The 26,826-nt window shown below is 44.7% G+C and overlaps 1 protein-coding gene across 6 annotated transcripts in view; it reads left to right on the top strand.

Moving 5' to 3' along the window:
* TJP1 (tight junction protein 1) overlaps nucleotides 1–26,826 on the top strand; it is a 247,209-nt gene that overhangs the window by 109,803 nt on the left and 110,580 nt on the right. For 3 of the 6 annotated variants that reach the window (XM_040413853.1, XM_040413851.1, XM_040413850.1), the window contains exon 2: nucleotides 23,504–23,548. The exons of 1 other annotated variant lie outside the window; for it this stretch is intronic. In XM_040413853.1, coding sequence (XP_040269787.1) covers nucleotides 23,504–23,548 — 45 coding nt within the window. Of the gene's footprint in view, nucleotides 1–17,759; nucleotides 17,890–23,503; nucleotides 23,549–26,826 lie in introns of those variants that run through there. 2 more of the 6 variants (XM_040413855.1, XM_040413858.1) reach the window with 2 other exon arrangements.

Below are 26,826 nucleotides of genomic sequence, written 5' to 3'. Positions count from 1 at the left end.
CATGGTCTCTCGGATGCCTTGAAGGATGAGGTTGCAGCTAAGGACCTACCAGTTGAGCTCGAGTCTCTTATTTCTTTCCTGATTTTGATTGACACCAGACTCAGGGAGAGACCTTCCTTTAAGGAGAACCTGCGGAGGTCTTCTAACAGATTGGTGCCTACGTTTGCTGTCCCACCCGTGCCTCCCTCTCCTCCCACGCCTCCTGGGGATGACTTGTCTGGGGGTGAACCCATGCAGCTGGGGTTTGCTCGCCTGTCCGAGGGGGAGAGGGCACTCCGGAGACGCGAGGGCCGATGCATGTACTGTGGTCTCGGTGGGCATTTTCGGTTGGCATGTCCGAACCGTCCGGGGAACGCTCGTACCCTGAGATCCTGTCGGGGGCAGATCTTGGGTGGAGTCTCCTCGTCCCCGGTTTCCCGTGTTGACAAACCACTGATCAATGTTGTCCTCTCCTGGGTCGGGGGCTCGGTGACGACCCAGGCGTTGGTGGACTCTGGTGCTGGTGGTTTGTTCATTGATAGTGTGTTCGCTGCCGCCAATTCCATTCCTCTGCAGGCTCGAGGTTCCCCACTGGCTCTTGAGGCGATAGACGGCAGACCCCTTCTGCCGCCACACGTGACTCATGAGACCCTTCCAGTGGGGATAGCCATTGGTGCCGTTCACAGAGAGTCGGTCTGCCTCCAGGTTATTTCGTCTCCACACTACTCGGTGGTCTTGGGGTACCCCTGGCTCCAGAAGCATAATCCGACTTTCGATTGGAGATCGGTCGAGATCCTCTCGTGGTCACCGCAGTGTGGGGCTAGTTGCATCCATGGGTCTGTCAAGTTGCTGTGTACTTCCTCGGACTCTCTGTTGCCTCCTGAATACGAGGAGTACCGGGATGTATTCGATAAGGTGCGCGCGGTTGCCCTACCTCCGCACCGCCCATACGATTGTGCCATAGAGTTACAATCTGGTGCCGTTCCTCCTCGTGGCAAAGTCTATCCACTGTCGGTAGCGGAGAATGAGGCCATGGAGGAGTACGTGAGGGAGGCGCTTTCACGCGGACACATTCGCAAGTCTTCGTCCCCGGCAGGGGCTGGATTTTTCTTTGTGAAAAAGAAGGGCGGTGAGTTGAGGCCTTGCATCGATTACAGGGGTCTCAATCGCATCACGATCAAGAACGCTTACCCGATACCCTTGATTTCCGAGCTGTTCGATCGCCTTAAAGGGGCCACGGTCTTTACCAAACTCGACCTGAGGGCGGCATATAACCTGGTAAGGATCAAGGCGGGCGATGAGTGGAAGACCGCGTTTAACACCAGGACCGGTCATTACGAATCCTTGGTTATGCCCTTTGGGTTGTGCAATGCGCCCGCAGTCTTTCAGGAATTCATCAACGATGTTTTCCGTGACCTGTTGCAGCAGTGTGTGGTAGTCTATTTGGATGACATCTTGGTATATTCTGAATCCATGGAGGCCCACATTCTGGATGTCAGACGAGTGTTGCAACGGTTACGAGAGAACAAGCTGTTCGGTAAGCTTGAGAAATGCGAATTTCACCGATCCCAGGTAACCTTCTTAGGTTACATCATTTCCGCTGAGGGGTTCTCCATGGATCCTGAGAAGGTTTCGGCTGTCTTACAGTGGCCCCAGCCCAGTGGTCTTCGTTCCCTGCAGCGCTTTTTGGGCTTCGCCAATTATTATCGGAAGTTCATCAGGGACTTTTCCATGCTGGCCAAGCCTCTCACGGATCTGACCAGGAAGGGCAGTAATTCCCAGGTCTGGCCGCTCGAGGCCATCCGAGCTTTTGAGGCCCTAAAGTCCGCCTTTGTGTCGGCTCCGATTCTGTCGCATCCCAACCCTGGGTTGCCCTTTGTCCTCGAGGTGGACGCGTCTGAGACGGGAGTAGGCGCCCTTCTGTCTCAGCGTAGAACACCAGAGGGTCCTCTGCTTCCTTGTGGGTTTTACTCTCGGAAACTGTCTTCCGCGGAGTGCAACTATCAGATTGGTGACAGGGAGTTATTGGCCATCGTGCAGGCCCTTAAAGAATGGAGGCACTTGCTCGAGGGTTCGGTGGTTCCGGTTCTCATCCTGACGGACCACAAGAATCTGACCTACCTTTCTGAGGCCAAGAGATTGACACCACGTCAGGCCAGATGGGCTCTGTTCTTGTCACGTTTTAATTACGTGGTCTCCTACCTACCCGGTTCCAAGAACATCAGGGCGGATGCCTTATCACGGCAGTACTCCGAGCTGTCCAGGGAGGAGTCGATTCCGACTTCGGTCATACCTCCGAATCAGATCCTGGCCGCCATTCGCACCAGCCTGACCTCTCCCCTGGGTGAGCAGATTTTGGCGGCTCAATCTGGTGCTCCCTCTGGGAGACCCAACGGCAGATGTTTTGTGCCTGAAGAGTTGCGCACTCGGTTGTTGCGAACCTACCATAACTCCAAGACCGCGGGGCATCCTGGAAAGAATCAGCTGTCCTGGGCTGTTTCACGTCTGTTCTGGTGGCCTTCCCTACGTTCCGACATCGCCGCATATGTAGCGGCATGCTCCGTTTGTGCCCAGAGTAAGTCCCCTCGGCACCTTCCGTTGGGCCTTCTGCAACCCATAGCCACCGGGGAGCGCCCATGGTCACACCTGGGGATGGATTTCATTGTGGACCTCCCTGCATCCCGAGGCCATACGGTCATTCTCATGATTGTGGATCGGTTTTCCAAAATGTGCCACTGTGTTCCTCTCAAGAAGTTACCCTCTGCACAAGAGTTGGCCACGATTTTTGCCAGGGAGGTCTTCCGGTTGCACGGTTTGCCTAAGGAGATTGTGTCGGATCGGGGGAGTCAGTTTGTGTCCAGGTTCTGGCGCGCCTTTTGCTCCCAGTTGGGGATTCATCTCTCCTTCTTCTCGGCCTACCACCCTCAGTCCAATGGGGCCGCAGAACGATCCAATCAGGCCTTGGAGCAATTCCTTCGTTGCTATGTCTCCGATCACCAAGACAATTGGGTTGACCTCCTGCCTTGGGCTGAGTTTGCCAGGAACACGGCGGTGAACTCTTCCTCTGGGACGTCTCCCTTCATGGCCAATTATGGGTTCCAACCTGCCGTGTTACCGGAGGTATTCTCTCCCCAGGATATTCCGGCTGTGGAGGATCACCTTTCCGTCCTACGTGCTTCTTGGGTACAGATCCAGAAGTCCCTTGAGGTCTCTGCGCAGCGCCAGAGACTCCAGGCTGATCGCAGACGAGCGCCTGCTCCTTCCTACCAGGTCGGAGACCGTGTATGGTTGTCCACCCGCAACCTCAACCTTCGAGTGCCCACTCCCAAGCTGGCGCCTCGCTTTGTTGGTCCCTTCCGAGTGCTTCGCAGGGTAAACCCGGTAGCCTATGCCCTTGCGCTTCCTCCTGGCATGCGGATCTCCAACGTGTTTCATGTCTGCCTGTTGAAGCCACTGGTGTGTAATCGTTTCACTTCCTCGGTTCCTCGGCCTCGTCCGGTCCAAGTGGGCAATCGTGAGGAATATGAGGTGAGCAATATCCTGGACTCACGCCTGGTCCGCGGTCGGTTGCAGTTTTTGGTCCATTGGCGTGGTTATGGTCCAGAGGAGCGTTCCTGGGTTCCCTCCGCAGATGTCCATGCTCCTGCCTTGCTCCGAGCCTTCCACGCACGCTTCCCTCAGAAACCGTTTTGTGCTCCGCGGAGGAGGGGCCCTTGAGGGGGAGGTACTGTCATGGTCTTACCTGCTTGCTGCTCTCCTTCGTTTGACATGTGCTGGCGGCCATCTTGGGTTCTGGGTTTCTTGTAGCCTTCCACCCTGCGGCTCCTCCTTCCCCTGGGAGGAGCTGGATGCCTAGCTCATATATATAGGAGGTCTGTAGCTTCAGTTCCTTGCTTGGTCCTCCTGTGTTCACATGCTTCTAGACTGCTGCTGCTTCTGGTTCCTGATCCTGGCTTCGTCTGACTACCCTGCTGGTTCCTGATCCTGGCTTCGTCTGACTACCCTGCTGGTTCCTGATCCTGGCTTCGTCTGACTACCCTGCTGGTTCCTGATCCTGGCTTCGTCTGACTACCCTTCTGGTTCCTGACCTCTGGCTTCGCAAAGACTCTGCTCGGTTTCACCATCCGTTTGGACTTTTGCTTTACAGCTTTATTTTCAATAAAGCCTTCTTATTTTCACTTATCTCTTGTTGTACGTCTGGTTCATGGTTCCGTGACAGACCTACGATTAAGAATTGTTGACTTGCATAAAGCTGGAAAGGGTTATAAAAGTATCTCCAAAAGCCTTGTTGTTCATCAGTCCACGGTAAGACAAATTGTCTATAAATGGAGAAAGTTCAGCACTGCTGCTACTCTCCCTAGGAGTGGCCGTCCTGTAAAGATGACTGCAAAAGCACAGCGCAGACTGCTCAATGAGGTGAAGAAGAATCCTAGAGTGTCAGCTAAAGACTTACAAAAGTCTCTGGCATATGTTAGCATCCCTGTTAGCAAATCTACGATACGTAAAACACTAAACAAGAATGTATTTCATGGGAGTATACCAAAGAGGAAGCCACTGCTGTCCAAAAAAAACATTGCTGCACGTTTACAGTTTGCACAAGAGCACCTGGATGTTCCACAGCAGTACTGGCAAAATATTCTGTGGACAGATGAAACCAAAGTTGAGTTGTTTGGAAGAAACACACAACACTATGTGTGGAGAAAAAGAGGCACATCACACCAACATCAAAACCTCATCCCAACTGTGAAGTATGGTGGTGGGGGCATCATGGTTTGGGCTGCTTTGCTGTGTCAGGGCCTGGACGGATTGCTATCATTGAAGGAAAAATGAATTCCCAAGTTTATCAAGACACTTTGCAGGAGAACTTAACGCCATCTGTCCACCAGCTGAAGCTCAACAGAAGATGGGTGTTGCAACAGGACAACGACCCAAAGCATAGAAGTAAATCAACAACAGAATGGCTTAAACAGAAGAAAATACGCCTTCTGGAGTGGCCCAGTCAGAGTCCTGACCTCAACCCGATTGAGATGCTGTGGCATGACCTCAAGGAAGCGATTCACACCAGACATCCCAAGAATATTGCTGAACTGAAACAGTTCTGTAAAGAGGAATGGTCAAGAATTACTCCTGACCGTTGTGCACGTCTGATCTGCAACTACAGGAAACGTTTGGTTGAAGTTATTGCTGCCAAAGGAGGTTCAACCAGTTATTAAATCCAAGGGTTCACATACTTTTTCCACCTGCACTGTGAATGTTTACATGGTGTGTTCAATAAAAACATGGTAACATTTAATTCTTTGTGTGTTATTAGTTTAAGCAGACTGTGATTGTCTATTGTTGTGACTTAGATGAAGATCAGATCACATTTTATGACCAATTTGTGCAGAAATCCATATCATTCCAAAGGGTTCACATACTTTTTCTTGCAACTGTACATGCTATCATTGTGGAGTGAACAGGGGCTGATGTGAGTGGTTGCTACAAAATATGTTACAATGTCATATAATAAAATGGAATTGAATGAATGAGCAAACTTTGAGTTCATACCAAGTTATTGTATGTTATGCCGTCAGGTATTTATTCTCATCTCAAACCACCACACATTAGATATTTCTCCTCTCTAGTATTTATAAGGCAGGTCTTAGGGTGTTTTCACACATAGTTTTTTTATTAAGTTAGCTACGGAATAGCTGCTTGTTGTCAGCTTGTGCCAAAATCCACAGAGGAAAAACCTGCTATGTTTTAACATACCCTAAAGGTTTTCAGCCTCTGAATGCAAACAAGAATATTTTCATTAACCAACAGCAAGCATGAAAATGATGAACACCTTGAAAATCAATCTTTATTAATTGCTGCAATCCATCTAAAATAAACTCCTGTTTCAAGCAAACCCTGGAGGTCTTTGATAGGCTCGACAATCCATTTTTGTGCATTTTTAAATAGTACAATAGATCTGTCCATTTACTATGCTTCCCTTAGGCTAGGTTAACATGTGTGGCTCTGTTCTGGTGTAGGAACATTAAGGCTGGTTTCACACGTGCGTTGCGGGAAAAGATGCGGGTGCGTTGCGGGAAAATGCGTGATTTTTCCCCGCGAGTGCAAAGCGTTTTAATGCGTTTTGCACGCGCATGAGAAAAATCGGCATGTTTGGTACCCAGACCCGAACCCAGACTTCTTTACAGAAGTTCAGGTTTGGGTTCAGTATTCTGTAAATTTTATTATTTTTCCTTATAACATGGTTATAAGGGAAAATAATAGCATTCTTTATTACAGAATGCTTAGTAAAAGGTCAATTGAGGGTTAAAAAAAATAATAATTTTCTTTTACTCACCTCCTGCAATTGATCGCGTAGCTGCCGGTCTCCTGTTCTTTCTTCAGGACCTGTCAAAGGACCTGTGGTGACGTCACTGAGCTCATCACATGGTCCATGACCATGGTGATGGATCATGTGATGAGCACAGTGATGTCACCACAGGTCCTTTGACAGGTCCTGAAGAAAGAACAGGAGACCGGCAGCTACGCGATCAATTGGAGGAGGTGAGTTAATTTAAATTTATTTTTTTTAACTCTAAATTGACCTTCTACTAAGCATTCTGTATTAAAGAATGCTATTATTTTCCCTTATAACCATGTTATAAGGGAAAATAATACAGTGAATAGACTTTCATCCTAGCAACCATGCGTGAAAATCGCACCGCATCCGCACTTGCTTGCGGATGCTTGCGATTTTCACGCAGCCCAATTTACTTCTATGGGGCCTGCGTTGCGTGAAAAACGTAGAATATAGAGCATGCTGCGATTTTCCGTGGATCCGCAAAACACACACGGACGTGTGAATGTTCCTTACAGTGATTTAAAGGGTTTCTGTTACCAGAATTAACCCTACTAAACTGGCTGACATTAGCAGTGTGATAATGTCAGCAGACCCTAACTGTACTATTTTTATGCTTATGGATGTCCCAGTTACTGAACAATTTTAGCTTTGATAATATGCAAATTAGCCTCTAGGAGCAGGGGGGGGGGGGGGGGGGCGCGTTGCTCCTGCTCCTAGGGGCTCGGTTTTCCCACCTCAAGTCACGCCCTGCCGTACTTGATTGACAGGGCCAGCGTTCAACTTCTCCTGCCAGCCCTGTTTGCTGGATAAATCTCGCGCCTGCGCAGTCCCAGCACACAGGGCCAACAGGAGGAGACAAGCACTGCCTGGCCCTGTCTATCAAGGATGGCAGGTCATGACTTGAGGTGGGAGAACCGAACCTCTAGGAGCAGGAGCAACGCCCCCCCCCCCCTTCCCCTGCTCCTAGAGGCTAATTTGCATATCATCAAAGCTAAAATTGTGCAGTAATCGGGGCATCCATAAGCATAAAAATAGTACAGTTAGGGTCTGCTGACGTAAGCACATCGCTAATGTCAGCCAGTTTAATAGGGTTAATTCTGGTGACAGAAACCCTTTAAAGAGGACCTTTCATGGTTTTTTTTTTACTCGTGAGAACATCTCGTCTTCTTCCTGGCTGTGAAGCAGTCCGCTGCGACCCATAAAGGGCCCGCTTTCCTTCTATCAAATCTTTACTGAATCTTTTCCCACAAAACTATATATCAATCTGCTCAGCTCCTCCTGCTCTATAACATGCTGCCTGCAGGTCAGAGATCATCTTCAGCATGAAGTCTTCATTTTCAGAAAGTAGATTGGCACATTTAAATTGTACACGCCCCTGGCTACCTACGTTGGGGACCATTTATACAGACAAGACGTACTGCATATTCATGAAGAAATGGGCCATTGTGAACTGATTGTTGTGAATTGCCTTTTTTCCCAATTTGGACATAGCTTCATACCACAATAAACACATCAATCCTTTCCTGGTTCTCACAATAACTCACTGCTCTCTTGGATGTCCAATAGATTGCGAAACTGGACATATAGCAGGCTAAGGAAAAATTCACCATCTGTGGTGCTTGGAAATTCTCTGGTCATGCCTATACATTTTGATGACATATATTTGGCCAGTAAACAAAAAAGGTGTAGTGTGTGCACCATAAAAGAAGTCATTGGCAGACTTCTACAGCTGTGTTACTATAGGGGTGCATACTGTTGGTCTTTTATTCATCCTGATTCCCACAGTCAAACAGAATGTAAACCCAGATTCACTGTGAATTTAATCCAAGTGATATAGAGTTGCATGGTGTATAATTCAACCATAAATCTCTGTCTTTTATATCTTTTAGGTAAAGAGGTTGTGTCACTTCGGCAAATGGCATTTATGGCCTCTTTCACACGACCGTATGGCTTTTTCAGTGTTTTGTGGGCCGTTTTTTCCGGATCCGTTTATCCATTTTTTCCGTTGTGTTTCCATTTCGGTTCCGTTTTTCCGTTCCGTTTTTCTGTGTGGCATATACAGTATACAGTAATTACATAGAAAAAATTGGGCTGGGCATAATATTTTCAATAGATGGTTCCGCAAAAACGGAACGGATACAGAAGACATAGGGATACATTTCCGTATGTGTTCCATTTTGTTTTGCACACCCATTGACTTGAATGGAGCCACGGAACGTGATTTGAGGGCAATAATAGGACATGTTCTATCTTTTAACGGAACGGAAAAATGGAAATACGGAAACGGAATGCATACGGAACACATTCATTTTTTTTTTGGCGGAACCATTGAAATGAATGGTTTTGTATACGGACAGTATACGGAGCATAAAAAACTGCCCGTAAACGGAAAATAAAAACGGCCGTGTGAAAAAGGCCCATCATGTAGAGAAAGTTAATACAAGGCATTTACTAATGTATTGTTATTATCCATATTGCCTCCTTTGCTGGCTGGATTCATTGTTCCATCACGTTATAAACTGCTCGTATCCAGGGGTTATGACACACTAAAATCCAGCAGCAGTGGTCGTACTCGTACACTATTGGAAAAAGCGCCAGCCTATCTGCACTCCTGTCCCGGACACCAGAGATGCTGGCGCCTTTTCATATATTGTGCAACCACGACCTCCGCCGTGGATTGCGGGATGGTCATAACCCTTGATTAATGTGATGGAAAAATGAATCAAGCCAGCAAAGGAGGCAATATGGATAATAACAATACATTAGTAAGTGCCTTGTATTAACTAATCAGGGCTCATTCACACACATAAGGCTACTTTCACGTTTGGTTGGGATCTGTCATGGATCTTCACAAACGCATCCGTTCAGATAATACAACCGCATGCATCCGTTCAGAACGGATCCGTTTGTATTATCTTTAACATAGCCAAAACGGATCCGTCTTGAACACCATTGAAAGTCAATGGGGGATGGATCCGTTTTCTATTGTGCCATATTGTGTCAGTGATCCGTCCCTATTGACTTACATTGTGTGTCAGGACGGATCCGCTTGGCTCAGTTTTGTCAGACGGACACCAAAATGCTGCAAGCCTAGTTGATGCCGATGTGCACGTCGCTTCATAAATTAGGCAGATCTTACATGAGGCAGTGCCATAAATGGAATGAAAAAGACTATCAAAACTTGACAGTGTTAAATGACTTCCAGATTGTTTATTAGTGTTCATTGCTAATGGCTATGAAGTAACCTGCACACATTAACAATGATCTGTTTCCAACAAGTTAATACAATATCCCTGCGTCACGGCCCCGTCCGGACAAACCTTTCTGAGTTTACTAGTTAGTAACCAATAATTAAACACCAATAGTGAACAGCTCACAAAGCGAGTGTAAGTGCTAGGCCTACATACCAAATATTAGCACCAAGAGGAGAAAAAGGCATAGCACAGCTAGCAATGTATATAAACTTTATTAATGTACCAAAAAGAAAAAAGAAAATGCAATGACAAACAATACAATGGTGGATGAAAGACACACAGGATGGATACAGGGATCACAATCTGGACAAATGTATTAGAACAATTAAGGCTACTTTCACACTTGCGTTTGGGGTTCCGCTTGTGAGTTCCGTTTGAGGGCTCTCACAAGCGGCCCGAACGGATCCGTTCATCCCCAATGCATTCTGAATGGATAAGGATCCGTTCAGAATGCATCAGTTTGGCTCCGTTCCGCCTCCATTCCGCTCTGGAGGCGGACACCAAAACGCTGCTTGCAGCCGTGCGGAGCCAAACGGATCCGTCCTGACTTACAATGCAAGTCAATGGGGACGGATCCGTTTGACGTTGACACAATATGGTGCAATTGCAAACAGATCCGTCCCCCATTGACTTTCAATGTAAAGTCAGGAGTCCCTATTAATATACTATCGGATCGGAGTTTTCTCCAATCCGATGGTATATTTTAACTTGAAGAGTCCCCATCACCATGGGAACGTCTCTATGTTAGAATATACCATCGGATTTGAGTTAGATCGTGAAAACTCAGATCCGACAGTATATTCTAACACAGAGGCGTTCCCATAATGATGGGGACGCTTCAAGTTAGAATATACTAAGAACTGTGTACATAACTGCCCCCTGCTGCCTGGCAGCACCCGATCTCTTACATGGGGCTGTGATCCGCACACTTAACCCCTCAGGTGCCGCACCTGAGTGGTTAATTGTGCGGATCTCAGCCCCCTGATCGGGTGCTGCCAGGCATCGCACAGACCTGTCACTTACCAGTAGGAGGAGCGCCGGCCGGCCACAGACAGCACATGTAAGTATAAGCTAAGTAACCATGGCAGCCAGGACTGCAGTAGCATCCGGGCTGCCATGGTAACCGATCGGAGCCCCAGCGATTAAACTGGGACTCCGATCGGAAATGCAGCTCCGCTGCCACCAATGATGGGGGGGAGGGGGGTTGTTAGCCTGTGGCCACTGCCACCAATGCTTTTAATACTGGGGAGGGAGGGGGGCCGCACTGGCCACCAATGCTTTTAATACTGGGGAGGGAGGGAGGGAGGGGGGGCCGCACTGGCCATCAATGCTTTTAATACTGGGGAGAGAGGGAGGGGGGGGGCGCACTGGCCACCAATGCTTTTAATACTGGGGAGGGAGGGGGGGCCGCACTGGCCATCAATGCTTTTAATACTGGGGAGAGAGGGAGGGGGGAGCCGCACTGACCACCAATGCTTTTAATACTGGGGAGGGAGGGGGGTCTGGCGGCACCTGAGGGGTTAATTGTGCGGATCACAGCCCCCTGTAAGAGATCGGGTACTGCCAGGCAGAACTGTGAAAACTCAGATCTGAAAAAGCTGTTATACAGACTGATCCGCACTGAACGGATACCATAGTTTGCATTTATAGGTGCGGATCCGTCTGTGCAGATACCAGACGGATCCGCACCTAACGCAAGTGTGAAAGTAGCCTAATGAATAGGTCAAAGGAATACTAAATAATTAATCAATGCCCTAGCTGGGAATGTAATACAAAGACCTGATCAAAAGCCGTAGACAAGATATTGGAGCCAGATACAATACATATAGATACAATACATATACACCCCTTGAGGAAGCTTACGCGAAACGCGCGTCGGTGCTGTGGATCACTATTCTGGTATTTATGTGATTGCTTATTTATTATACCGTCCATTATATTGTCCATTTACATTGTATTTTGCACTTTGCACTTTATATATATATATATTGTATCTAGCTCCAATATCTTGTCTACGGCTTTTGATCAGGTCTTTGTATTACATTCCCAGCTAGGGCATTGATTAATTATTTAGTATTCCTTTGACCTATTCATTAATTGTTCTAATACATTTGTCCAGATTGTGATCCCTGTATTGTTTGTCATTGTATTGTATTTTCTTTTTGGTACATTAATAAAGTTTATATACATTGCTAGCTGTGCTATGCCTTTTTCTCCTCTTGGTGCTAATAGTTAGTAACCAGTAAGAGCTGAGAGCTACAATACCCCAAATACAATAAGGGTTTACCACATATACCATAGTAAAAGAGCCCGGAAAGTAAGCTAGATTTTTGTGTAAAGTGTTCCTGTGTGTGTGTTTGTTTTTTAACTCAAAGTGATGTTATTCTTTGCAGAGTGAGGAGGTCCATGGTATGACCCTGGAAGCCCTATCTTTATTGTGGTTGCTTTCAGGGGGGTGGGGTGAGAATGGTCTGGGATCTCTGTTCTTTACCTCCTCCTGACATGAGTTTCAGAGGGACGGGAAGGGAGGAGACCATCCTGCTGAGAAGAATCGGCTGAGGAATTTGGGTTAATGATGCTATTTTTAAATTCCTCCACACTAGGGCCACTATAGCACATGGGATTTGGCCACACATTTACACCATTACACCAGCACCTGCTCCTTACACTGGACATATGTTTTAGTTTACTTTAGTATTGTTTCTTTTATTTGCAGCCTTTTTTGACAAGTTTTTATCCTGTTTTGGAAAAGTCATTCCACTGAGCTAAAACTATTTGGTTGTAATGGAAGCGAGGGATGACTACCCATGGTACAGTAAAAACAGGAGAAATTTTACTTTATTTAAAATGCAGAATATCTTTTTTTAAAAAGCTAAAGGCACAGAATTTTAAAAAGCTAAAATAAGTTGACCATAAAAATGTATTATTCAGTTGATCACAGTATATAATAAATGCTGAGCTGAAGAAAACTACTGCACTCTTAAATGCTTAATATGCAAACCTGAACTTCTGCAGCAGCAGAATAGCAATTCATCCCAGTGCCAACCGTTGGCACAATATTTTGAATTCTGGATTTTGCACACACTATCCAAATCAAGTCATTTTAATATCATTTTATTAAGTAGTATATTGTCCAGATGCTACAATCCTTTCTGTGCCAGGAATAGACATTCCTTAGATTGACAAAGAAATATATTCTATGAGAAAACCTCCATAATCTGTGGGATATATCTCTTAAGGGTGCCTTCACCCTCGGCAGATTTTGTTGCAGAATATTTTTCTGCAAATCAGTTCCATTCACATGAATGGTGATTGCAGCAATCCATATGCTTGCCTCCAAAACAATCCTATTCAAATGAATGAAACAGATTTTCATTGGCAGAATTTTCTGCAACAAAATCTGCCACATGTGAAGGCACCATTATGGGCCCATTCATACACACAAATTTGTTCTGGTATATATATTTTTTTCACTCAAAAACACCATAGAAACCACTTGCATTTTTTTTCCTTACTGTTTTTTACGAAGTTTATTTTAGTGCATAACTTTGTAAACTAATTAACAAAAAACACCAGCAGCAAAAAAAAAACAAAAAAAAAAAAGGCATATGTGTCCTACTCTTCATATTTCCCATAGACCTTCAGCTAACATCTGGAGCTGGCAATTTCACCCTATAAAAACTCACAAAAGAACTGAGGTGCAAAAACCCAATAAATATTTTTACATTCAGCAAATTATGTTGCAGAAAATATTTTACTTTCAATCAGCTCCGTTCACTATGAGGTTGTGTCACGCCTTGCCCTGTGACTGTGCGGAGATCTGCCAGGCTGGCTGCACATGTTTGACTCTTCTCTTTGTTTTGGTTTTGGTTTGAGCTGGATCCACCTTCCCTCAGGTGTACTGGATTGATTGTTAGTGAGGCTATTTGTTCCTCCTTCTCCCAGTGGCCTGTGCTGGTTATAGTTGGATCCTGTGGGCTTTGGATGTGTTGTGGATTGTCTGCTCCAGCTCAGCTCAAGATAAGTCCTCTCTGCTTCTTCCCTTGTTGTCTTTTGTTTAGGCCTCTAGGGAGATGCTTGCTTCCTTCTGTTTGAGGAAGCAGGTCGCCTCTTCCCCTTTCCCTACTGCTTAGGGTTTTCCCAGGGTATATAGACGTAGGCACGAGGGCATGTGCATATCCACAATAAGGGTATGCACATGTGCACAGCAGTATAGGGAAAGCTTCAGGGATCGCTAGGAGGTGACCCTTTTTCAGCTGGCTTTTGGGCCTAGTCTATTGTTCTGTTTGTTTTCCCTGAGTTTGGTTAATTCCCTGCTTACATACCTTCCGTGACAGGTTGCCTCCAATACAACCCTAATCAAATGAATGGAAGTGATTTTCAGTTGCAGAACTTTTCTACAACAAAATGTTAGGCATGTGAAGACACTTGAAAATGCCACGAAAAACCTACATAAATGACGGCTTTCTGTATTGTATTGTATTCCTCTGGCACAAAGCTGCAATTTAAGTTGAAAACCAGCCTATTCCGATTATAGTTATTGGGGATCCGGCGGTGTCCGACTATGCCATATATGGTAGCTCTGATAGTCTGCTCCTCAGAATATCGAATTTACCAAACCCACCACAGGATAGGGATAACTATCGGATCAGTGTGGGTCCTACCACCGGGCCCCCCACTGATCACGAGAACAGGGCCCCCATACCCTGTGGAGCACCCCGAAATGAATGGAGTGGCTGGTCGAGCATGTGCATGGAGGCTCCATTAATTTCTGAGGATAGGTTATCATTATCAAAATCCTGGAAAACCCCTTTAATTCACAACATCCACAGTTTTAGGTGCTCCCTAAAACACATCTTTTTAGGTTGGCCTATCACATCCCCTAATCTGACTCTTCTTCATTCACCCCCCTTCATCATCATTCTTCTGAACCTGATCCATTGTCAAACATCCACACCTCATGCACTGGAAACTGGGGACCTAAAAGCAGAGTGAAAACTATTCCAGCCCCTGACTAGCACACAGACTGCCGGCGGTGCACCTAATTTATTTTTATAGGCTGGATAACTCCTTTTAAAGGGGTTGTCTGGGATTGAGGACTTTGTTTCATTAGTACAAGACAGACATACATATAACATACATCCATGTCCTACCTTTTCCACATGTTTCTGAAGCCCCGTATTGTTATAGGAAATTCTTTGCCGGAAGTGACTGTTTTCTTATACTCGGTGATGTACCGGGTCCCTTGCAGGAGTGCTGAATCCTCTTCTTCAGGCTGCTCAGGGAGCCCGGTGACATCACTGGCACTGAATGTCTGGCTTTAGCGCTGCTCTAGCCAGTAAAATGGCTAGGGCAGTGCTGAAGCCGGCCCATTAGAGCCGGTGACGTCACCGAGCACACTGCCGGGTGGAAGCCTCCGTCCACCAGTGTGTTATTGTAAACAAAAGAGCCTTTGCCCTGCGTGATTTAGCGCAGCGCAAAGGAGAGCATCGGAGCATGAACTGCTCCGATGCTCAAGTCAGGGGGGCTTCCTGGGTGAAAATAGAGGTTTGTCCGGGTTCAGCTCTAAACCCGGACAACCCCTTTAACTGACATACAATTTATCTTTAATCAGAAGCCAGTAAGAACTGTGTGTGTGCAATAAAACCATTTGAACAGAGGAGCAAGGATTGCCTGAAGAATAAAGGCAAATTTACACCACACAATTGTTGGGCAGAATATCGGGAATAAACATTAGTATGAAAGTGAAAAGTGCCCCAGATCAACTAATAAACAAACACAGCACTTGTTCACTGGGTTCATCGTTCACCATGATGACCTTTCATTCGGACATCGATCTGCAATCTTCTGCCCATAAACAATGAATCTGTATGAGGAAGAGAGATTGCAGTAACCTTACAGTTGAGGTGATTGCAGCATGTACATGCAGGTCTTTCCTCTACCGATGAGCAGCCAGCTACTGGGAAGGAATGGTTCCTTCCTGATAATTGCCTGCTTAATCGTGCAGTCTAAATCCACCTTACATCGATCATACTGTAGTTGATCCAGAACGTATGGTTAGTGGGATCTGTCAATGTCCTAACACATTAGATTCTTGGCAGATCCCAGCATTTCAAGACAGCATTGCCCACCACTGTGCTGCATATACAGTACTAATAGGTAAAATCTTGAAAATATAAACATTTTTCCTGCCTCTCTTTTTCCACTAAGCCATCAATACATCAATATTCAAAGAAGCCAAAAACATTGGAAGTTTCAATAAAATATTATGTTTGCACTTGTCTATTCTTGCACTTGAGTAAACTTTGGAATCTCTGGTGGCCTGGACTACTTTGAATTGAAATATTTCGTATCTGACGTATTGGTGTAAATATCTGGAGTATACAGTCAGGTCCATAAATATTGGGACATCGACACAATTCTAACATTTTTGGCTCTATACACCACGACAATGGACTTGAAATGAAACGAACAAGATGTGCTTTAACTGCAGACTGTCAGCTTTAATTTGAGGGTATTTACATCCAAATCTGGTGTAGGAATTACAACAGTTTGCATATGTGCCTCCCACTTGTTAAGGAACCAAAAGTAATGGGACAGAATAATAACCATTAATCAAACTTTCACTTTTTAATACTTGGTTGCAAATCCTTTGCAGTCAATTACAGCCTGAAGTCTGGAACACATAGACATCACCAGACGCTGGGTTTCATCCCTGGTGATGCTCTGCCAGGCCTCTACTGCAACTGTCTTCAGTTCCTGCTTGTTCTTGGGGCATTATCCCTTCAGTTTTGTCTTCAGCAAATGAAATGCATGCTCAATCGGATTCAGGTCAGGTGATTGACTTGGCCACTGCATAACATTCCACTTCTTTCCCTTGAAAAACTCTTTGGTTGCTTTTGCAGTATGCTTTGGGTCATTGTCCATCTGCACTGTGAAGCGCCGTCCAATGACTTCTGAAGCATTTGGCTGAATATGAGTAGATAATATTGCCCGAAGCACTTCAGAATTCATCTTGCTGCTTTTGTCAGCAGTCACATCAATAAATACAAGAGAACCAGTTCCATTGGCAGCCATAAATGCCCACGCCATGACACTACCACCACCATGCTTCACTGATGAGGTGGTATGCTTAGGATCATGAGCAGTTCCTTTCCTTCTCCATACTCTTCTCTTCCCATCACTCTAGTACATGTTGATCTTGGTCTCATTTGTCGTTTGGCAAATTCTAATCTGGCCTTCCTGTTTTTGAGGCTCACCAATGGTTTACATTTTGTGGTGAACCCTCTGTATTCACTCTGGTGAAGTCTTCTCTTGATTGTTGACTTTGACACACATACACCTACCTCCTGGAGAGTGTCCTTGATCTGGCCAATTGTTGTGAAGGGTGTTTTCTTCACCAGGGAATGAATTCTTAGGTCATCCACCACAGTTGTTTTCCGTGGTCTTCCGGGTCTTTTGGGTTGCAGAGCTCACCAGTGCGTTCCTTCTTTTTAAGAATGTTCCAAGCAGTTGTTTTGGCCACGCCTAATGTTTTTGCTATCTCTCTGATGGATTTTTTTTTTTTTTTTCAGCCTAATAATGGCTTGCTTCACTGATAGTGACAGCTCTTTGGATCTCATCTTGAGGGTTGACAGCAACAGATTCCAAATGCAAATAGCACATTTGAAATGAACTCTGGACCTTTTATCTCCTCATTGTAATTGGGATAATGAGGTAATAACACACACCTGGCCATGGAACAGCTGAGAAGCCAATTGTCCCATTACTTTTGGTTCCTTAACAAGTGGGAGGCACATATGCAAACTGTTGTAATTCCTACACCGTTCACCTGATTTGGATGTAAATACCCTCAAATTAAAGCTGACAGTCTGCAGTTAAAGCACATCTTGTTCGTTTCATTTCAAATCCATTGTGGTGGTGTATAGAGCCAAAAATATTACAATTGTGTCGATGTCCCAATATTTATGGACCTGACTGTAGTATGTACACTCATTTCTATTACTATGTTGATAGCTGGGTGGAAGCACATACTACTTGAGTTTCCTGAAATACAGGTGTGTGTATGTGGGCGGACTATGACCTGCTTCTCCTGAGCTGGGAGTAACTCTGATTACCTGAAGGTAGGGGAGGAGTAGAATCTGACAGGTTAGTATGTGTTCATTTGCTGACATTACTTGTAAATCTTGGCTGCCAGTTTCCTCCTAGAAGGATTCCTGCATTGCAGTGTAAGCTGGTGTGTGGAGTCTACACTATTACTGGATAGCTTGGCTTTCCTGTACAGGGTGAAACTATGCAGTTTCGATGTGAGGCCACGTACTGGTATGTACAGCTAGTAAACTTTGAGCGATAAGAGTGAACACTCCTTGCTTTCTGCCCTGCTGTTACACAACTTGTGTAGATCTGATCACACAGTCAGTACTGTCCGTGTGTATTAATATAAAGTGGATAAAACGTCTGCCCATCTGTATCCACATCAGAGTATTTTGGCCATAATTGTAGAGAAGATACAATGCTGTCATTTAGTTTAATATAAAATAAAATAGCTGTGCTTTATGCATTGCCGAAGAGTCACTTTTACAAAATCAAGATACCCTTAGGAGACAGATCTTGGGCAAGAATGTTAAAAATGTGTGCCTAGGCAATGGTTAATGTCACTGGCATCCAGAGATTCAAATATAGACTGGTGATAAGGGCTTTGGCGCCTGACAAATTCCACTGAAAAACCACATTCATCTTTTGCTCAGATGTTGTAGGCTTCTGCCTTGTTCAAATTCCTGTGGTTGGTAAAAATTTTGACTGAAAACTATTATTTTTTTATAATACATAAAAAGGAAATCATTTTACAGGATGAAATGCCAGCGCTGAAACAGTGATTTTCAAATACTGATGGAAATGTGTTGATAAAAATTGGCAATGTTTAATTCCTTCCGTTCCACCATTCTACAAAGAAGTGTATGGTGAAAGCCTAAAATACATATTTCTCTTAGTCTTCGACTATAAAACTTGGATGTGTTCAGTAGTACTTGGTCCCATTATATACTATTTCCCATCCACGTTCTTCTTTTGACATGCTTGAATGTTGCTGGTAATAGAGCTTCACAAGGACTGAATTATAAAAAAATTTAGCTACTCTGATTAATACAGTTTGATTTGACCAAAGCTGTTTAGAGGTATATGTTGGTGTATGCTATATGTGTCACTGCCTGCCCTGTGAGAGATCTGAGAAGATCAGATAGACTTACAGCACGTGAGTCTATCTGACAGGTCTTTCTGTGTTTCCTTTCTGTTTGTTGTTGTGGGATGGATTCCACCTCTCCACAGGTTCTGCTCGTTAGCTGTTTAAGAGGCTCTATTTAAGTTCGCCTCTTACTGCTGACTTTGCGGTTGATATTTTCCTTCTGGAGTTCTATACTGGTTGTTTGTGGATCCTCTACTTCCCGCTCGTCTCAAGTTAAGTCCTCCTGTTTTCTCCTTTGTGAATGTGTTGCTTCTAGGTTTTAGGGAGATGCTGGTCCCTTCACAGTGGAAGGTACCGGCTGTCTCATTCCCCGCTCCCTAAGTTAGGGTATGCAACAGTGTCAGCAGGGCTTAGGTTCCAGCGTATGAGTTTGTTCACCATCAGGACTTGCGCATAGTGTCAGCAGTCAGGGAGTGGCTCAGGGGTTGTTATGAGGTTACCATTCCCCCCCTCCCTAACTTTGGGGCCTAGTCTGTTTACCTGTTGCTGTTTGTTTACTTAGTGTCCAACACTCAAAAAAAAAAGTTGGATAGACAAATTGTAACTATCCAACAAGACAGACTGCCGGACGAGTGCCTAATTTATGACAAGGCGTCTGCCTCATAAATTAGGCGAATCCTCCAGCAGTGCAGCGGGGAAATAAATCTGTAAGAAGCCAGTCTTTGTAAATGACCCCCATTATTACCAGGCATTAAAAAGAGACATAGGAAGGTTGTTAGGGTGCTGTTACACCTCCACCGCTAATAGCCTGGCTGCACCTGTACTTGCCGTAGCTTCAAGTGGCAGGTACTGCTGCAGCCAGCTATTATTGTTGGTAACTGCGGTTTGGTAGCCGTGGCCCAGCCACACATGTAATATATTTTGCTTACTTACCTTTAATTTTCACCAGTTGTTGCTTCAATATAGAGATGTAGCACCTTCTGCAGTTTGTGTGCTCATCTAGCATTGACACTTGCTTTGTATGTTTCTGCATTGTACAATATACTATTGCTTATGTCTTAGAAATCCAAAAGAAACAAGAACGCCTGTTTCATTAGAGAAGAGGGTCAAACGAATCTAATTAGGCTGTTCACTAATTGTGATCACTGGTGCCTGAATTATATTGGGCTGGTTTCCCTACAATTGGAGGTTGAGTATTTTTGGACTGCCGGCTAGACGAATGTCACTTTACCGTGACTTCAGCAGGGTGATTTTTGCTATCCTGAAATGAATAACATAAGAGTCAGCGTTGTCAGTTTTATAGAATACCTAGGGGTTTTTCAGGAAGGTGGTAGGTGTTTCTGAAGAAGTTCTCAGCACAGTCACTGTGGGTGTTATGACTGCACTGACTATCATGAGAAATTATAGTATATAATGAAAGCTTTGTAGTTGACTAGGATCGATTAGTAGTGCAATTTTATGGTTTAAGGCTGATGATTGCTTTATTATAGTTAGTATTACATAATTATATTCCATTATATGAGTAGTCTCTATTTTTTTATTTAAGACGGACACTGAGCCCCTGTAGTCATTTCCTGTCAAGTGTCACTCAGCATAGGTGTAGCACAGGAGCCAAATCTGTAGTCATGAAGACTTGTCATCACAAGTGTACATTACATAATATTCTTGTTATTCCAGCACAGGCTTTGGTTTCATTCACTCTGACTCTTGTTACCATAGGACTTGTGATTATGACTTCTATTATGAGTTATATGAATGATTTCTGCTCCTACAGATTGTCCTTATCTTATCGGATTGTTCTGCTAGAACTAAGTATGGTACCCGTGAAGGTATGCTGCAGATTTTCTGGACGTAAATCTGGCTGCTGGTTTAGGCTTCGTTCCCATCACCGTTCAGCCTTTCCGTTCTCCTGCTCCGTTATAGGAGCAGGAGAACGGAAAGGACAGAGAAGGCACATAACTGAGCCGAACGGAGCCTACGGACCCCATAGACTATAATGGGGTCCGTTATGTTTCCGCTCAGAAGATGATTTTGAAGCGGAGACAAAAGTCCTGCATGCACAAATTTTGTCTCCGCTCCCAAATTATCTTCTGAGCGGAAAGATAACGGACCCCATTATAGTCTATGGGGTCCTTAGGCTCCGTTTGGCTCCTAAACGGAGCAGGAGAATGGAAAGGCTGAACGGTGATGTGAACGAAGCCTAAGGGAATAACTATTAGATTGGTAAGATCTTACCGCTGGGACACTCACCAATCACAAGAGCATGTACTTCATACTCCTTGGAGCCCCTTCAAAATGAACAAGCAGTTCAAGAATGCACACTGCCTCTCCATTCATCTCTATAGGAATTTGGGAGACAGCTGAATACAGCGCTCTGCTATTTCCACAACTTCCATAGAGATGAATGGAGCGGCAGTGTGCATGTCTGACCTGCCACTCTGTTGTCGTGATTGGTGGGGGTCCCAGAGGTAGGACACCCATCGATCTAATAGTTATCCCCTATCCTGTGGTAATGGTAGGGACAATTAATTAGATCTTGGTGCGACCATCCGCACATGACAGGCCACCCCCACTGATTATTTGTTTGACCGCTGGCCCTCAGATGGGTATGGCCTGCACTACTGCAACTGGACTGTTTGTCCTTACTCTAATTGCTGCTCACAAGTACAGTAATGGGAGTAAGACAGCCGAATGGCATCCCTCAGTGGCACAGCCTGGCCAGTGTGAGTTATGAGTGAATAACCTGGATATTACTAAGGCCAGCACTATAATCCGGTCACTGTATCTGGCCTACATGCTGGTTTTCAGACAGAAAGTCTGTTCCTCCGCCCGAACAGCGCAGATGTGAACCCAGCCTAACCAAACTCATAATGTAAGGTTTAGAATAATATTTGTGTATGAAATTCCCAGGCTTGTGTTAACCAATAATTGTGGAGTTTCTCTTTCCTACAGAATAACATAGTAACATAGTATATAAGTCCATCCAGTTGGGCCTGTTATCCTGCAAGTTGATCCAGAGGAAGGCAAAAATAAAAACTGTGATGTAGAAGCCAATTTTCCCCATTAAAGAAACCTTAGGGTGCCTTCATGCATGGCATCATTTCCGTAGTGGGAAAACTCTTCTTCGGAAACTTACACCATGTATTCCTCTGGTGGTAATCTGCAAAATACAGTAATTTCGGCACTGACTTTTCCAGCATAACCATACGTTCTCTGTATGTTTTTGAGTTTTATGGATGTGGAATAGACTATAATGCTATGTGAAATCCGCAACAAAGATCCAAAGCAAATACGCCACTAAATCTGCAATAGTAACTCCAGCTCGGGTGTTTGCGGTAGAATCACTGTTGCAGATTTTATGGGGCATTTTTACACCACACATAAAGCACTATTATGTTTGTTTTGCTGCACAATGTTTGGCTAGTGAATACTGTCATACTTTGAATCGCTTCCATATTACATAGCAACTGAAGGCTCAATGCCCAAATCTGAAGTCCTAATTATACAGCATGCTCCAGGACTGTCCCTCTACTCATCTTCTATTGAATTAAATCAATTTATGGAGTTACTGAGGATGTTTTAGGGTTAGATAAAATATAATGGGGTGTATTTCTATAGTGTCATCCTTTACGATGATACTATAGATATTTGTACACATTTGTTACTATAATCAGTGCTTTTGTTATATTACGCGGAGGCTGCAATATTGCTTTAACTGAAAATGCATTCAATTGCTGCAGTCATGTTAGATCTGCAGCAAAGGACTACACAGGACATTGCCCAACTGCAAGGAGGTTTCACACGTGACTACTTGTGTCAGGTTGGGTATTATGTCACCAAATCTTTATGCCATCCTCACCGGAAGCTCAGTCCTGACAATTTACTAAGGGTGGGTTTGCACTAACGTTATGGCATTGCGTTGTAGGTTCCGTTTATAACGGGAATTCCATCATAAACTGAACCTATAAAGGAATGCCATAACGTTAGTGCGAACCCACCCTAATGTTTATGCCTGGAAACAGGCGTAAAAGAGGAGTGAAAACTCTCTGCTGGAAAAGCCTGCCGGATCTCTTTAACGCTAGTGTGAACCTAGCCTCAAAAAGGCACTTCCCATATATTGACCTCACCACTTTCTACACCTCGAATAATAGACCGGAGCAATGTGGCACCAAGGATTGGAAGCTCTGAATGTCTATCACAAGGCAGGCTGGGTGGATAGATGATTGGTTAGTGGGCTGATTTTTAGATATACTGTATGTGTGTATATTAGTGGGTGTTTCTTCTGATCGCTTCCCCCGAACATGCCAGGGCAGAGTAATCAGAGGATTTCCATGCTATCAGTATAATGATAAAAGAACCATTGCAGGCTACATTCTGTTGGCTCTGGTCTCCTTAAAGCAAACCTGTCAGGTGACTTCTGCTACCCTATCTGACAGCAGGATATGATAGAGAGAAGCGGAGCTTTGTGATATGTAGTTGTATCAGTAAATCCTGACAGCACTCCTAGGAGAGACAGTGTGAGTCCTGATAAATACAGTAGACTGTCAATCACTGCGCATAATCAGGACTCCCATTCTCTCTCCTAGGAGTCCTGTCAGGATTTACTCCAAAATCCTGCCACATCATATAACCCTATATATCACAGAGTTCAGCTTCTCTCCCCCCTATCATATCCTACTCTCCAATAGGGCTCCAAAAGCACTTGGCAGGCTCCCTTTAAATACTGATCCTCTATATCTTTGTTTGTACCCCCAGAAGAAGCAACGGCGAAACGTGCGGTGGGTCATGACTCCCTCCCTGGTCGGTATTTTCCATTTTTGTATTTGTCGGGATATACCTTAAAGAGATTTTCTGGTAAAAAAAAAAAAGATATTTTAACAAGTTCCTGCAGCATGGCCCCTGAAACTGCTACAAGAGAATATTTAAAAGTTGAAAAACTGCTACAAGAGGACATAGTTTTAAAATAGAGGAACAAAGGTTTAAAAGTAATATCAGGAAGTATTACTTTACTGAGAGAGTAGTGGATGCGTGGAATAGCCTTCCTGCAGAAGTGGTAGCTGCAAATACAGTGAAGGAGTTTAAGCATGCATGGGATAGGCATAAGGCCATCCTTCATATAAGATAGGGCCGGGGGCTATCCATAGTACTCAGTATATTGGGCAGACTAGATGGGCCAAATGGTTCTTATCTGCCGACACATTCTATGTTTCTATTAAACATAAGATTCACACTTGCCTGTTCCACGCCTCTCCAGTGGTCCGTGCTGCCTCTACTCTCTCCATCTTTAGGTACCTCTGCTGTTTTCATCCGGCTGGCCAGGGGCATGGTCACATGCGCCACTCCAGCCAATGACTGGCTTCAGCGGTAACATGCTGCTTGTGGCCACAGGGACCGGGAAGATGGAAAGAGTGGAAGCAGCACGGACCACCGAAGCAGCATGGAGTAAGTGTGCTCAGAATTGCTGAAGGAACTTGTTAAAAAACGATTTTTACCTTTAAACCCTTTTAAGTTGTTAGCGTGTACAGATTATAATTATTTGTGCTGTTTTAGCATTATTATGTGACGAAATAGTAATTTAGAGCATTCTGTCCATCTTTTATCTACTTTTCTTTTATTGATATCTTTTGGCACATTATGTTTAGTTAATGACTATATACCAGTAAGGACCTTTGTATTGGTGGGGGATCTCCATCCGTGTAAGGAATTCGCTACCTTTTTAATCTAATATATATATATATATATATATATATATATATATATTTATATAGTTATTTCTGGATTTTTTATTTTTTTTGCAAGTGGTGTTTATTAGAGGGTAATGGGTCCCATGGCACTTCCTGTTGTCGGACCACTGTGAGAAAGTTTTGTCCAGCCTTCATACAATTCAAATCGAAATATGTGATTTCGCTTAAAATTTTATGTATGCAAAGTTCCTCCTGAAAGAGTCCAGGCAAGTAGCCAGTAAGAACAGTGGTGGCTGTATATCTACTTTCCAAACACCAGACTTCACGGTGTCTCTGGACCTCCCTCATGCTGGGTTCAGAGCAGCGTTATCATTTTCCATTGCTCTGCTCCTTAAGACTACTTTCACACTAGCGGCACGGGACTCCGGCTGGCTGTTCCGGCGGGTGAACATGTTGTACTTTTATTCCGGCGGCCTCTCTGCATGCGCTACTGTGCCGCCGCCGGAATTCTGCCCCGCCCCTATTATAGTCAATGGGGCCGGAGCAGTAGTCCGGGGGCACGCGTTCACTAGCGGCAGGATGGAGTCCTGTGCCGCTAGTGTTAAAGTACCCTTAATAGGTTCCGAAATATGAAAATAACGGCACCCAGTTTGGCACATAACCGAAACGAATGGTGCTGAACAGACTCCATTGACTACAATGTGGTCTATTCAGCTTCTGTTCGGGATGCTTTTTTTTTTAACCAGACTTTATTGTCTAGTCTTTTTGATGGAATTTGCAATGGAGGGCCTGAACGGAGGCTGTGATGCAGATGTTAAGAAGCCCTCAAAGGTATACCGGTAGCTCAGTGAAATGCTGCATGATAACCTGGATAATTTCCCAGTAAAATCATGCGACTATTGAACAATTCATCAGAAAACTGCAGCAGCCGCAGTTTTTGGCTGCATCTCAGCTGCATTAGTGCCAATCCATGTGGCCATACCCTAATAGGTCCTCCTCTGGCACCAACAAAGGCAGAGTACAGGTCTCTTTTTTATTGTTTTATCCACCAACAAATTGCTAACCAATGCACTAAAATCATTAAAGGGGTTATCCCAGGATTTTGATATTGATGGCCTATCCTATCCGACTCCTGGGACCCCTGCCGATAAGCAGTGCCCCGTGAGTGCTTAGTGAAGAAAAGAGGTTCTGCGTCGGCGCGAAATCACTAGTGGAAGCGGTCTTATAGATTTAATCTTCTTTTAATCAGAAACAACGCGTTTCGGGGATCAAAGACTCCCCTTCATCAGGTTTCACAAACATATAACAGGTATTGTTGCCAGATAATATTTATAGGTAAATTCTTTCAAAAAAAAACGCCAAAAGATGCACCTGGGTGACGCCCCTTGTGGGAGGAGCCATCCCCAGGTGTCATCCAACACATGCAGGTCTTCCTAACATACATAGCATTAGATGGAAGTGATTAGCTGTGTACAGTATTGTGACTAGAATCGCTTCTTTATTTAGTACGTGCTTAGGCCTCTTTCTATACCAGTGACGTCACTGTACATTGGTCACGTGGCCTTGGCGCAGCTCAGTCCCAAGTGATTCAGTGGTTTTTCAGAGACCATTGCTAGGAAATGCTCTGGAATTATTTTTTTAGCTGAGCAGTGTCTGTGGAATACACATGGAGGGCAAAAAATGGGCACACTGACCAAGCACACATTCTTAACGGGCATCTTCATGGATAAAACATGGATGGATTTTCTGCAGATGTCAAATGGACACAAAAATGCAGGGGAAAACATACACGTGAAATCTGCATGGAAATTGACCTGTGGTGCAGATTCATGTCAATTCATGTCAGATTTTTACTGCAGATTTTGCCCTTTGCAATGGATAAGGTGAAGTCCACAGAAACTCTGCAACACATCTGCTGGTAAGAAATTGCACCCATGTAAACCTACCCTTAGGGCTCCTACACGCGAATGTGTGCAAAAAATGCGAATCAGATGCAGACCCATACACTTGAATAGGACCACAGAAGATGCGGACAGCACACAGTGTGTTGTCCGCATCCCCACAGAAAAATAGAACATGTCCGTTTTACGGACAAGAATAGGACAGTTCTTTAGAGGGCAGGACGTTCCGTTCCGCAAAATGCCGAACACACATGCCAGTATCCGTCTGTTGTGGATCCACAAATTGAGGACTGCAAAAACGGCAACGGTCGTGTACCTGAGCCCTTAGAAGGTTTTAGTTCTGTCCTGTGACTGAGGATGCTGGCACCGCACATCCAGGACCCCGGCACACAGGCAGGGAGCCATAAGAGAGCTGGAAACTGTTGTAGAATAGTGAAAGCTCTTGAGTAAAAAGCTTCTCCATAGGATTTCTACGTTATTAAAGCTTCTTCCC

The sequence above is a fragment of the Bufo bufo genome, chromosome 1 (assembly GCF_905171765.1).
Source record: "Bufo bufo chromosome 1, aBufBuf1.1, whole genome shotgun sequence".
NCBI classification, from domain to species: Eukaryota; Metazoa; Chordata; class Amphibia; order Anura; family Bufonidae; genus Bufo; species Bufo bufo.
The sequence above is the reverse complement of the archived record's forward strand: the minus strand, read 5'-3'. Positions and strand labels throughout refer to the sequence as shown.